Source organism: Glycine max, chromosome 13 (genome assembly GCF_000004515.6).
Source record: "Glycine max cultivar Williams 82 chromosome 13, Glycine_max_v4.0, whole genome shotgun sequence".
Taxonomy (NCBI): Eukaryota; Viridiplantae; Streptophyta; class Magnoliopsida; order Fabales; family Fabaceae; genus Glycine; species Glycine max.
This window is the reverse complement of record NC_038249.2, coordinates 5,806,782-5,821,801: the sequence shown is the minus strand read 5'-3', so window position 1 is coordinate 5,821,801 and position 15,020 is coordinate 5,806,782. Positions and strand designations below refer to the sequence as shown.

Sequence of the window (15,020 nt, the reverse complement as noted above, 5' to 3'; positions counted from 1 at the left end):
GAACATTAGAAGGAACATGGTGTGACAATAAAGAGAAAACAAAGGAAGAATATGAAGGAGACAAGCGATGGCAACTCAAAAAGTTATAAATAGGATAAGGGTCACGAGTGGATCGAGTACCTTTTCAGATGGCAATGGGTCAGTCTGACTTAAAGTGATGAGAGACTGGTGAGGAAGCAGGATCCATGGTTGGAGGACTGGTTGGAGAAGGATGAGGATCACGAGGAGAGGCTCAGGCATTGTAGAATCAGCTGGTCGTGTCCTACGATGATATGTAAGCAGAGGTGGAGAGGCAACTTCAATTGAATTTGGTAGAGAAGATGAGACTTCATTGACATTTTGGTTGGAGTTACCTAGAGGACAAGGAATTGGCAATACGTCCTGGAGAGAAGAAGAATGATCTACAGAGGATGAGAAGAAAGGTGTGTCTTCAAAGAAGGTTACATCTGCAGACATATAGTATCGTCTTGTGATTGGAGAGTAGCATTTGTAACCCTTTTGAAGACGAGAATAACCCAAAAAGACACATTTTACTGACTTAGCTGAAAGTTTGTCTATAAATCAAGGGAAAGATCATGGACAAAACAAGTACAACCAAACACTATAGGAGAGACATGAAACTATGGGTCATGAGGAAAGATAATTGAGTGAGGAATTTGGTTTTCAAGAGAAGAAGGCATCCTATTAATTAAGAAGCACACAGTAAGCACTGCGTCTCCCCAGTGATGTGTAGGAACATTAGAATTTAACATTAGGGAACGAGCAGTTTCAAGAAGGTGACGATTTTAACTTTCAGCTATGCCATTTTGTTGAGGTGTATGAGGACATGTGGACTGGTGTATGATACCTTTAGAGGATAAAAAAGAGGAAAGATCATGAGAGAAATATTCTTTTGCTCACTTCTGAAAATCTTGATTGTTTTTTCAAATTGATTTTCAATCTCATTGCAAAATGACTTAAATATGGGCAAAAGCTGAGATCTATCTTTCATTAAATAAACCCAAGTACATCTGGAGAATTCATCAATGAAGGTTACAAAATATCGAAAACCAAAAGATGTAACACGACTTGGTCCCCAAATATCAGAATGAATGGTAGAAAAGGCCGAATCACATCTTTGTACAGTTTGAGGAAATGATGACCTAACATGTTTTCCTAGTTGACAAGACTCAGTCTAAGACTCGAAGGTTTTTAAGACAATGGTGGCCGGAGGTGGCGGTCAGAGGTGGCGAACGGTGGCGGCGGCAACAATGGTGGCCGGAACCCGCTCTGATGCCAACTTAAATTTAAATGTGTGAGGAAATTTCACTCACAGAACATATGGTATTCATGTTTCAGCTTACAATTTATAGAGTACAAAGCATAAGAGAGAGAAAGGGGGAAAGGACAGCCTAGCCTAGTCTATGTCTGCTGACTTCTAAAACAAGGAAAAAATATTTAGTAATGATGCATACAAATCTAATTCAGAAACCCAAAAGATATTCAACATGTAACTAGGAGAGTATACCAGCTGATGGATATTGTAGTAGCATATAAGGTGAATAGCTTGGCTCTCATCAGACTGAAATAAGTCTGCATATCGGAACCAGCTATCTACCTAAACTGATTCTGTAAATTTAGTACCACTATATATATATATATATATATATATATATATATAATTACTTTTGCTGAGCAAAAAAAAAAAGATAGTAACATATAAATGATTTTACAGGAATTTTGATACTTTATAATGTTCCATGGTATCAATTTGATACAAGTAGCTACTCAAACTAGCAGGAAAGTCATACAAAAAAAACAGTTTAAATTATGATTAAGACAATATTGGATATTCCTGACATTCTAACAACCTGATTTAAAAAATTGCTATGATGTTTTGAACTTCAAGTGGTGACAGAATTGGCAACCAACTACAACAATAGGTTATCAATTAAACTATAACTAAACATTAACAGAGGTACAAAAGTTTCTAAATGTAGTGTCTCCAGTGTTGTTAATGGCAGAGCACGGCAGAGAGCCCAAAAATCCACCATATAAAAATGGCGAATGGCGGAAGCAATGGCTGACATATATACATAACTGGCTTGCAGAGGTAGCATTGAGTAGTCATAGAAGTCAAAGGGAAAAAAAGAGAGGTTAAGGGTCGACTTAGTTAGAGAGAAACAAAAGCAAGGTTGAAGTAGAACAAAACAAGAGGGAGGTCACGAGAAAAGCGGCTGAATAGAGCTTGAGTGGGAAAAAACAAGGAGAAATTGAAAGGTCACGAAAAAGGATTTGCAGAATGTAAAAGGATCAAAAAGCTCCGGATACCATGTAAAGAAGGTATAGAGAGAGAGAGAGAAAGAGAATCAGGACTTGTATTGTTGAAGAAGAAAATACAAAGCCACTGAAATCTCTTACAAGAGCAGTAGTTATACTGCTGAGATTCAGTTATAACTGTCAACTGACCAATGCTAACTGTTAACTGATTACAGTAGAAAAACTAAGGTTAGTTATTCACACTTACAAAAAAACTATGGAACTGTCAATTTACTGTTTCCTGCACTTTCCCAGCTAATATTCAGGAAGATGCATCACAGTTTGAAAAATGCACCCAACATCTGACCAGCAGTATCGATGCAGAAGAGAAAAAGTAATTCACCAAACCCAAATTTCTTATATTTTTAAAATGGAAATGGTTCATAGAAGACATTATAATAATATCAAAATAAGTTTACAGAAAAATTCTTTGAAAAACACTAAGGTTAACTTCTACAAATAATATTATAAGCTGCTTCAGCATTTAAGAATAGCAACTAACCTGCAAACCATACTGTTCAGCATGATATTTGTTATCCCCCTCAAGACTTTCAACTTCGACATACTTATCAAAGGAAGCATAAACATCACGACAACCTTTAACATCAAGCTGAAGGTCTAACATGCATATGCAAAACTAAATTAGAAATACATAACAAGGAAGAACAAAACATATAATTGAATTCAAAATGCATAAGGAAGTACCATAAAATGACTCCTTTCTAGTTGATTTGTAGTCTACATTGATGCATTCTATGTAATTCATATGGTGCCCTTCAAATAATTTTTGTATGGTTCCCTCAACAACAGTTCCCTGAAGACAAATAACACAAAACAACCATTTGATATGGTCACCCATCAAGAATAATCATGAACAAATATTCCAAAACTCTTGCCATACCTTCATTTTGTCTTCAAGTTTTTCACAAAGAACCCGATTTAGTTCTTGAACATCATGCTGCATGAAAGAATCATATGTATCCCATCCAAAAGACTTTGTCAGCTCCTTTGTTGCAACACTGGTGTCACTGTATTGAAGCTTGTAGAATAAACTTTGCAAGGCCAAAGGGATGCTACCAGTGGGCATATCATTCTCAGTTGTTGGCATATGGTACACAGCCTGAAATGTCCAGGAACAACTTCCCATTACTTTTCAATGGATAAGTGAACTTCAGGCAAAACAAAATAAGACAAACCGTTCTAACCTTTCTAAAATAAGGAATATGATACAAGGTTTGGAGTAGAGAATTCATATAACACGTAGCTCCTTGGTTCTTAAGCCCAACATAGCCAGTCTCCTTCTTTGAATCATAAGTCCAGTAATCAACAATCCTACGAACAAGAACCTCAGCTTCGACTATAAGAGTATCATGCACAAGATACCCTCTACTAGGATCATACAATTCACCAAGAGGCATGAAGGATGTGAAACCCCAATCACTTTCACGTGCATTAAACTGGTGCTGTGTGTCTGCATAGTATAAATAAAATTAAGCTTGACCAAGGTCATAGATAAATCCAAAAAGAATTGTGCACTTTCACTTCCTCTTTTAATAAAAAAAAAAATAATCGAGACAAGTAACACCAACAAGTTCATTTAGCGGAAATAGACTATAGAACTCATCATCTCATTCTCCACCTAAATTTAAACAAGGTGCAAGAGGATGGAACCAAAGGTTAACCACAATATGAACTCTGTCATATGTATATGAATGGATTTAAACAACTGCTAACCAATACCCCACCCCCATCCACTCCCCCCTCCACCTTCCAAAATGCCACTATCCTAAAGTGAATACGGAACCAAAGGGAAAGATGCAGAAAATTAACTAAGAAACTATAAATAAATTACAGAATGAGCAAAGGTGTCACATGATTTATTATATAATGTTGTAATGATAATTGAGTAATACATTATAAAAGAATCTTTAACGTGTGAGGAGGTATCAAATGCCCTTCCATCCACTAGTTGCAACAAAAACCTAGTAAAAAATTTCAATTTTAATTCCAGCAATGCTCTTTCTTATTTACATTTATGAATAATCTATGTCATCATGTAAAAGTGTAAAAGATCAAATTGCAGGGACTACCTTTTCTCACAGAATACTTATTATGCATTTGATTAACAACTGCCAAGCTAAACTGTGCATATCTACTCCAACCATAGGGCAAACTGGCTGAATCAGCAACATCCAAATACATGGACAAATAGTCCACATTGTTTCCTTTTGGGAAAATAAGCACACGCCTGCCAAGATAAAACCAAGTTTGGCAGAGGTAATCACTGAAAACAAGTATACATACCAGAGCATATTCAAGAAAATAGAACACCATTACTAACAAGTTTAGTAAATCTCAGAAAAATACCATTTATAGCCACCAACAACAAATATTTCCGAATAGAGCTTCTTTGTATTCAGCCTTGAAAAGTTATCAATTCTCCATGTAAATCTAGATGACGGAGGATCTTCAACGGGCTGACTCTCCACAGTATTGGCATTTTCAGGTTGAGCTACAACTAACGATCATCAAAGGAACAAAAAGAAAAAGGAACAATCACGTATCACATCTGGAATTAGCAGAAAACTTAATTTACCAACAAAAACAGAAAAAAAAATCTTTAACTGAACTAGACCCTCCAACAGCTGACCAGGAACATAAGTAAAAAATGAGGTTGGAGAATTAATTACACAATCAACAAATGCATCGAAATCCCACAAGTTCCAAATTACAAACTAAAGAAACGATTGGATGCAGATTGTTTTCCGTTCTGAAACATTAGCTGAAAAGCCTTTTTTTTATTCAAAAACCAATCCAAATCCCAGAGCAGACACTCATTAAAAAAATTCCCTAAAAATGAAGACAAACACAAAACCTAAAATCCTCAAACCAATTTTTCACTCAGCGATCGAAGGAAGCACGAGAAGTACCTTCCATGGGTTGGTGATTGTTCTCAGGCAAATCCGCGTCCGGCACGAGCACGTCCTCGTCCTCTTGCTGCTGCACAAAACAAAAACCAAAACCAAACGCGTCACCCTAGTTCGGATCCACACCGCAAAGCCCTAAAATCAAAACCCCAAACTGCACTAGAAATCGCAAAATAGCGCGAAACGCTCACTCGCTCAGATCAAAACGACAACAAAAGAAAAAAGAAAAGAAGAGAAAATAAACCCCGTCAGTGGCACCACCACTCGACGGAAGAAAATCAAATTGAATAACACGACTCGTCGTTTGGCGAAAAATCGCGCGAAGAGAAACACGTTGCGCGAGTAATTATTATTGTTATTCTGATTGTGAGGAATGAATGAATAAATAAATATGAGCGAAACGGTGCGTACAGATACAGAGAGAGTGTGTGAAGGGTTAGGGAAGGAAGACGTACATCAATGGGAGCGGGCATCATCACGGTCATGGTGAATTGGAACCAGCGACAGCGAGGGTTATTGTTAGAGAGAGGGGGAGAGAGATCAGAAAGAGCTGGTTTCAGAGAAAAGAGAAGGAAAAAGATCTTTGCTCTTTATTTGGGGGTTTGGGCAAAACCGGGATTTCACTTTGCTACTGTGGACCTAGTTCTTAGAATCTTATGAATCATAGGGTACTTCTGAAATTTACTCATATTTCCGGGATATACCTTCAACATCCATTTTTATTACACAGGTTATCTATAGTAAATCTTATAAATGAGATGTACATAGAAAAGGTTATTATGTTCATGTTCCAGCTGTTGACATGTGTCCAATTTATTAATTTTTTGGGCATTTCTGCATCAAACTTTCACCTTTGTTGGTTGCTCCACGTATCATTGCACGTGTCTGCTTTTTCTTGAATTGCTTGTAGGTGTCATGTGTTGTTGCATTGTCCGTTTTTTTCTTCGTTGCCTTTTGATTTCTTTCTTCTTCGTTGTCTTTGTTTCTTCTTCATTTTGCTTTCTTTGTTTCTTTCCTTGCTTTTTTTTTCTTGCAGGTGTCATCGGTCGATTCTTCACCAACTGTGTTTGCTTTCTTTCTTCTTCATTGCCTTTGTTTCTTCTTCATTTTGCTTTCTCTGTTTCTGTTCTTGCTTTTTTTTTATGTTTTCCATGTTAGGTCGGGGTTTTGTTTTCTTTATGCTTAAATACTTAAAGTTTCCATGTTTATTTTCAGCTATTATTATCCGATTTTGGTTTTTTCTGTTTTGGTTTTCGCTCTTAAGGTTTTGTTCTTCATTCTTGAGGTTTTGTTCCTTGCATGCACTGTGTGTTTGCCACGGATTGTTGTTTCAATATGCATGTTTGGTTACACATGCATGTTTTTTGGTGGTGTTGTTGATTTGTTGTTCACAAATGTATGGTTTGGTTGTGTTATAGGCAGGGTGACGAGAATCCTAAAACTGTCCAAATACAGGGACCTATGACCAGGAATAGGACCAAACAGTCAGTAGATACCCTCCAACAAATTATAGCAGGCATATTTAGCAAGGCCCAAGTGGAGAAGGACAAAAGCCCAAATGGAGAAGGACGAAGGCCGAAGTGGAAAAGGACGAAGCCCCAAGTGGAGAAGGACAAAGGTCCAAGTGGAGAAGGACGAAAGACCCAAGTGGAAAAGGATGAAGGCCCAGAAGCAGAGGCACTACTAAGCATATAAATCGTTGCTGAAGCCCAAGATTAATTTGAAGGCCCATGCCAAATATGTTCTATTTTTAATTTATAATTATTTTCGTTGTAATTTTGACTCAAACTGTTTTGAATGTCCATGTCTATTTATTTTGTCAGATACACTATAAGTATTGGTTTTCTTTTTTAATAAGAACTTTTGGTATTTTCATAAAATTTGGTGAGAGCTTTTCTCTGGGTTCCTTGTTGAACCAATCTCAGACTTATCAAGGTAATCCTTGTGGCGTCTACCCTGACTTATCTTGCTTCACTGGAAGTGGCGTCATCCAAATCTCCGTAACCTGTACCAAGCGATCCGCTCCTAGTCAGGATCACATCATCCGGTATCAGAGCTTCGGCTCTTGATACAGGTTCTATCCTATCCTATTATTTTCTTTGTAATTTGCCCAGGTTCGTGTTTTGTCCTTGCTCTGTTATTTGCATTCTTGTTTGCATCTTGTTTTGTTTTTGTTTCGTTCTTGTTTGCATCTTGTTGCATTCTGGTTTTTCTTCTTGTTCTGTTATTTGTTTTCTTGTTTGTGTCTTTGTTTCGTTCTTGTTTGTGTCTTTGTTTCGTTCTTGTTCTTGTTCTTGTCACGTTTTTGTTCTTGTTCTTGTTTCTTTCAGACTTTGTGTCAAAAAAAAAATTTGTTTGAACTCTGTTTCAAGTTAAAAAACAAAGTTGCAGAAATTTTGAAGAAAAAAAAAGAGAAGAAAAGAAGAAAAAAAAGAAAGTGGGTGTTTGATCTTTGAACACGAAATTGAGGCAATTAGAGGCGTTTTTGTTTTGCAAGTCTGTTATTTAAATCTTTTTTATTCTATCTGTTATCTTATCTATTATCTTATTTGTTGTCTTCCTTGTTTATTCTATTTGTTATCCAAATCTGATCTGTTATCCAAATCAAATCAAATCAAATCTGATATCCAAATCAAATCTAATCTGTTATCCAAATCAAATCAAATTTGCTATCCAAATCAAGTCTAATATGTTATCCAAATCAAATCTAAGTCCAAATCAAGTCTAATCTGTTAACCAAAATCAAATCTGATTTGTTATCCAAATTAAATCTGCTACACAGTCTGTGATAATTAAACTGTCTTTCCTGTTATATACCTTGTGTGTCTAATTTGATTCATCCAGGAACTTAAGAGGGAGTGAGTGGTAAAAGGCAAGAGTGAAAACATCACACAAAAGCCTATATTGAGAGCATCAAACACGAGTGAACTACCATCAAAGAGAGAAACACGTGAGTAGAGTGTGGTGAGGTCCTGAAACTTTTCTTTAATTACTACAAAAGATTTTCTTCTCTGTTTATTATGGCAGGAGCTGGTGATGGTGGTGGTGATTATCATCAATTGGACGGATCTCAGTGCTTATTACTGGACGCGATGACTACACAAATGCAACAATTGCTAAATCGTAACAATGAAGAGCTCTACAGACGAATAGAAGGACTAGAGCACCAAATGAACCCAAATGCTGGGAGACCTTATGGTAGGAACAAAAGGGTCAATAATGGACCGAACCGAATAGAAGGGCAAGACAGAATTGAGGGAGTAAAACTCAATGTTCCCCCTTTTAAAGGCAGGAGTGACCCAAACGCCTACCTTGACTGGGAGATGAAGATTGAGCATGCATTCTCCTACAATGATTATCCTGAAGAGCAGAAGGTGAAGTTAGCAGCAACTACATTCTCAGACTATGTCCTTGTTTGGTGGAAGAAAAAATCAAAGAGAGATGAAGAGAGAAGAAGGGCAGGAGATAGATACATGGACTGCGACGAGTTAATGTTAAGTCCCTTTTTGGGCGACGAGTTAATGTTAAGTCTCTTTAAGGGCGATGAGTTAATGTTAAGTCCCTTTTAGGGCGACGAGTTAAAGCTATTTTGAGAACAATTGAGGAGTCGTGTGTTTTGTACAGTTCATAGATAGAGTCTGTGTGCTAAAATATTTTCTGGGTTGGACCTGAATCAGGAGGGAGAGATCCTAACGGACTCTTCAGAGTGTAGGCCTTGGGGGTCACCCGGTTTGAGTGCTCCTTTAAGCCTATGTTGATCCCATATGGTTGGAGCATTCTCGCAAAACACTGTGACCCTGACTGGTCTCCCTATGATATTACCTAGTGAGAGCGACTTGACTTACTAGTGTGTGGTTTGTCTTGTCATGTACTCCTAGGTGCCCGACGAGGTTTTTCACTGATATGGTACCACATTGCATATAGGCTTGAGTCTTAACATAACTGTTGCATACGCTTGCTAATTGTTTATTATGAAACTGATGTGTTATTATGTCTTGATCGGAGTGTGTGATTCCTGTGTATTGTGATTGATGATTGAAAGGTGTGATTGATGGATGAAAAGTGTGATTGATGAACGACAAAGTGATGAAATAATGTGAGATATGCTAAGTAAATTGTATTTGGCTACTATATGTTGTGTTGTTTCTCTCTAGTAGTTAGAAATGTGATAACTCACTCCCGGTTTGCTGTTTGCTGTTTGTGTTTGGACCCTGTGACGATCTTGAACTTTGTATTCGGGGAGCAGATGAATAGGTGGATGACTATGAAGAACCTCATGCTAGAGGACACGGGAACACCACGCTCTGATAGGATGTGACATTAGGATATAGGTTCTATACTAATTGTATGAAACTTAGATGGCATTCTTTGAGCCGAGATGACTTTATTATTTATTTGGACAAGTTTGAATACGATGTAGAAGAAAGTGAATGTGAGCCTTTTACCCATTTGAAAGGCTTGTATTTAAAAATGTTTTAAAAATGCTTTTAATTAATATTTGAATTTTTATTCCTTTATTAATATATATGTGAGGGGTAGAGGGTGTCACAATGTCTGTGTGCATTGTTTTCTCATGTTGTTGTGTAGTATTTAAAGCATTCTGGCCATTGTAATTTGCTGTTACAAAATTACTGTTGATCTACTTGCACAGTCATCTAGCCTGGGAATGATTCTAACCCCCATTCAATTGTGACTCTTCAGAGACAGCGGTTGAGACTGGACAGTTGCCAATCAAACCAACCTTTCTTTAATTGGAATTTTGGGAAAATGTAGTCATTTAATGCGTTCAATTTGTTCCTTCACCTTCCTATAACATGTTGAGGTTTAGCTTATATAGCAACGGATCCTGAGGCTTCACTAGATTGTTGTTATCTTTTATCTTAGATTTTTCCTCAAACAATAATTAGTTCCTGACCATTCCAAAGATGAGCTCAACATCATCAACAACGTCGAGCAGTAAGTAGTCTGGCAAACTTTAATTTGCTTAGCTTTTGTTTTCAATTAATCGTTCCTCTTCACTTTAAATCTTTGCTGTAATTTCAATGATTGCTTCTCTTCACGCTAAATCGTTGCTGTTACTGCAACAATCATGGCTATCTTATTGTAGATGAGGGATCCCGTAATGACTCGGCCCTGCATATTACAGTTTATTGCAGCATTCCACAATGAAAAGGTGATATTTGACTACTCTTTTATTCATATTGTTTTGTCAGCGAATTCCTTTGTCCTGATATATAACATGTACGCTTACCACATTTTCTGAGCAGGACTATATAGAAATACCTTCATTCTACCATTCACAGTGGGCGCCACATTATCCATAATTTGCTCAATTTAACTTCGATAGAGCCTCATACCAGATACGCCTCAGACAATACCAACGAAACTTGTTCTTTGCCGATGGCCTGAAACAGTTGAGGAAGCACTTAAATATCTACGAGTCAGTTACTATCAACTTTATGGCCTGTGAACATAGATGAAATTTTGATCTTCATTTCAGTCCTTCGCTCGAACAACAGGCATGTGGTAGACCCCTACCAGCATTTAGAATGCATGTCTGGACTATTGAACTCACTCAGTCCCTGCTTTGTGATCCTGAACCACTGGTAATCTATATTGGCTTCTTTTGCATTATGATTAAATCCTCACCCAAAAAAATAACCCAGGTTTTTTTATATTCAGATGCTTCCACCTCTTGCAGCAATATACCTTCCTTCTTGTGGTTTCCATATGACCATTTTAAGGAAGCTCGAGCCTCCATTACAATGGCCTGTTGTTCCAGTTGGTCCTAGCTACCATGACAAGTATGTTGGCGACCCATGGTACCGGTTTCTTGCTGAAGGTGATTTTGTTCATGGAGACGAAGTTTTATTCTATTACAGAAGTCGTGAGGATATTTGGGAAATGTTTATTAGGAAACAGAGGAATTGGGGTGACAATGATGATTAGTGAATTTGATTTTTTGCTCTGTTTGTTTATATATTACAAAAACTTTTTGGTTAATGTTGGTTCTAGATGTCATATTAATTTGTATTTTCCGGTTTTTCAATTTTTATTATGTCATTCTTCTGAACAATGTTTATACATTAATATCATGGTTTTTGTCCTTCACTACTGAATTCCATCAGACATGCTGGTAATTGGAACAATTATATGTTACTGTTTAGTTTTTGAAATATCAAATTAGTTTGACTGTAACCATGGTATGAAAAAAACTTGAAGTGTAAACATGCTGATGGTTGAAACATCATGCCACGATTGCTTTGAATGCTAGCCTTCTATGTTATACATGTATACGTATATATATACATACATACATATATATATATATATATATATATATATATATATATATATATATATATATATATATATAATTATAAGAATTTAAATGAGATGGTCGTTTGCAATAACACTGGCCAAGTATTATTTAGACTTATATTATAGCATGAGATCAATGAAAGCAGGCTTCATCTGATAACATAACACTAGGCAAGTATTATTAAGATTTATATTAAAGCATGGGATCAATGAAAGCAGGCTTCATCTGATAACTTTCCAATGTCGATAATAATCAAGTTACACTTTCTAAAGTAATTGATTTAATTGAGGCTTCTTGAGCGTTGTTTACACACATAATTGTAGTCATTCTAATCTATACTAAGTCTTATAGATGAGATTTACAAGGAAAAAAAAATATTATTTGATCTTTCCATTTCTGTCTATCTTTTGGAGTTTTTTTAGTTGCCTAATATTTTCCCTTTGTCATACGGTAACAATGCTAAATCTGCCTATTTCTATTATTTTCTCATTATTGAACTTTCTCTAGCTTTACATGTATCATTGTCCATTCAGACTGACCTGCGATAATAGTAACTACAATTTTGTTCCAAAGCCCAAATTGTAATTCAATGGACACAACATGTTTTACAGACCATGTAATATCCATGTTCTGTTTTCAGATTTGCTTGATACAAAAAAAAACTATCCCAGCATACTGTGTTCTTAGAGCACATACATATATATAATTTATATGTTTGCCTGTGTAGTTGTTTGATTTATGTCCACATCTGACACAATCAAAGTTCTTCTGTTTGATCGATGCTAAACTTGATTACCATCACAGATTAGGCATTTTGTTGTACTGGCTTTTTCACATTTAATTCAATTATATTAACAACTTTGTTAGATACTTAACTCATTCCTAATCTTTTGTCCTCTCCATTTAGTTATTTAAGCCTCTATTTCTTTGCAAGATCACGAAACATAACTTATCTTGCTAAGACAACATACTCAAATGCTAAGTTGTGTTTTGTCAGATGGTCTCGGATAGCAAATCAACCACCCATTAATATTGCAGTCTACAGCAGCATTCGATTGTTACAACCTTAATAAAATGCCTATTGTGGCAAGTTTTCCCTATATTGCTTTGCATATTGTTTTTCTTTTGTTTTGGTATTTTGTCAAAACACTATATACCTCTATTATTGTAATTATTATATTATACTAATCGTTTTTCTATGATTCTAATTATCTCAATTAAAATTCGAGAATACAATTTTTTGCCTTTTTTCCTTGCTATATATTTATATCTAAGTTAATCCATGATATATTTAATAAGTAAAATTCATTTACAATCAATAAAGTCATTCCAATTAGAACTGCATGTATAAGGAAAAACAAACTTTTGAAACCTGTATTTATTCCAATTTTTTTTAGTTTATTTTTAAAAAGAAACTAACTTACCTTTTTCTAATTTTAATAAAAAAACAAGACAAAAAAATAATTATTACTTGATCTATCATCCAAAATATATTATTATCCAATAATAGTCATTTCTTTTAGATTTTTTATTTTACTGTCATTTAAACTTCTAATGCATGTTAAATTTACAAAAAAAAAATATCATCTCATATATTTATAATTATAATTATTCTAATATATATGACTCTTCACATGCAATCCTCGAAGCCAGCAATCAATAATGCTACAGAATTTTCACATTCATCTCTATTCTCCCACTTACATCTTCTCAGCAATTACTCTGTGACTCCCGCACTTCTTCTCAAAAAGCATTCCCCTTCCACACATCCACACACAATTGTTTTTACTCACCTATATTTGCCATCCAGGAGAACTTTAATCAAGTTGCTTAATATTTGAAACGAGTTATAGCACTAACTCCCGGTGTGATTGACATTTCAACTCTACCCAGACAAGCATGACTTCACATTCATCATCGGCTACAAGCAAGGTTTTTTTTGTCCTCTGCTATTCTACACATGGATTAAAAGCCTATTATCAGTTATAGATGTCATATTGAGTACATGCATGCATATATTTCCCTTGATTAACATTAACAATTTTCACTCCTAAATTTAATAGCTGTTTTGACTGCTACACCACAACAAGCTTAATTTTTCCGCCTATCTCTCCTATTGCTTCATATTAAATTGCAAGATGTTACCATATATTGATCCAAATTTATGATACTCGCTCATGCATGTTGATTAAATCTAATACACTTAGCATCAAATTCTGCCAACATTAGGTTTTTTATAATTTATGAATGATCCATGCTCCAGCTCTATTGTCTGTCATAGGTCATATATAAAGTACTGCCCCAGTTTTATAATTTATAATACTAACTTGAGAACAAAACCTTTGTCTGCATTAAAATTCAGACCCATAGAAAATCTGTAGCACAGGCCATTCAATATTGTCTGCTCTGAACTCCACAGTTCATACCGATAATACACAGAATACAAACAACTTGGCTTTTACTTTCATATTTTGACTTATAAAAACTACATTTTGATCTCTAATATTTGTTTTTTTATTTTTCCCTGTGCAGTTTTTGATAAACTATTCCCTACTTTGTTCTGTGACTAATTTCATTAATTTTTGTGCTATAGGGCCCACCAAACTACTTGGCTGCAATACGGTTTTCGGCTGCATTCCATGTTTCCAAGGTCAACATTGAACCATTTTTCCTGTTCTCTTATTTCATATGAAACAAATTTCTTTTATTTAATGTTTACATGTTTCCCTGCAGAACATCATTGAGGTTCCATTGTCTTACCATAGATAATGGAGGCCATATTACCCGACGTATGTTTTGTTTCAGTATAATGGAACTACATATTTTGTTAGGCTTCGCAAGTATGACAGCCGATATTTTTTTTGATGGACTGAAAGAATTTAGAAGGACTCATGGCATTGACGGCAGTGTCATCATGCGATTTTTTGTTGCTGACAAAAATACTTCCTTCGAGGTGGATGTCATTGGACCTATCCATCTATAGGGCCGTCTAAGGTCGGTTCTGGCTACCAGGAGACACATCTTTACAGCCGATGTCACCGAACACATGATGCAACAGAGCTTCCCTTTGGTAATGGTTTGCTAGCCACCCGATTATGTTCTTATTATTAAATTATTTTCTTTTATTATGCTTTAATGCTGACTACATGTAGTTATTTTTCTCACCCCAACTTGTCTTTATCACAGCAAACCTATTCTATTATTAAATTTTTGTCTTCATATTGGTTTAATTTAAATTACCTTGAGTGTTGTAAATAGAATACAGGAAAGACATTTAGTCCTACGATGACTATTTTTTTTTCAATGCAAATCCTTCCACCAGCAACTTTAAATTTTTTGTTTGGATTACAAAAAGTAATACCTATTCGGAGAGGCTATGGCAAACACAACCAATGGCAGATCACCATGCACGGTGGTGTCCCATCTGTTGCCCAACCATGGTTCTAATATCTCTTTGAGAATAATTTAATGGC

The 15,020-nt window shown here is 35.7% G+C and overlaps 1 protein-coding gene across 3 annotated transcripts in view; it reads right to left on the bottom strand.

Annotated features, from left to right (window-relative positions):
- Positions 1-5,835, bottom strand: part of LOC100781560 (ubiquitin C-terminal hydrolase 13) — an 89,586-nt gene extending 83,751 nt beyond the window's left edge. For 2 of the 3 annotated variants that reach the window (XR_001384407.3, XM_003542281.4), the window contains exons 1-8: positions 5,681-5,835; positions 5,229-5,298; positions 4,666-4,816; positions 4,389-4,546; positions 3,504-3,769; positions 3,200-3,418; positions 3,004-3,112; positions 2,801-2,916 (exon numbers count right to left, since the gene is read on the bottom strand). Coding sequence is in view for 2 of the 3 variants with exons in the window: in XM_003542281.4 (XP_003542329.1) it covers positions 2,801-2,916; positions 3,004-3,112; positions 3,200-3,418; positions 3,504-3,769; positions 4,389-4,546; positions 4,666-4,816; positions 5,229-5,298; positions 5,681-5,710 (1,119 nt within the window). In the remaining variant the exon portion in view is untranslated. The remainder of the gene's footprint in view (positions 1-2,800; positions 2,917-3,003; positions 3,113-3,199; positions 3,419-3,503; positions 3,770-4,388; positions 4,547-4,665; positions 4,817-5,228; positions 5,299-5,680) is intronic. The other variant, XM_006593845.4, reaches the window with a different exon arrangement.
- Positions 5,836-15,020: the final 9,185 nt, after the last annotated feature.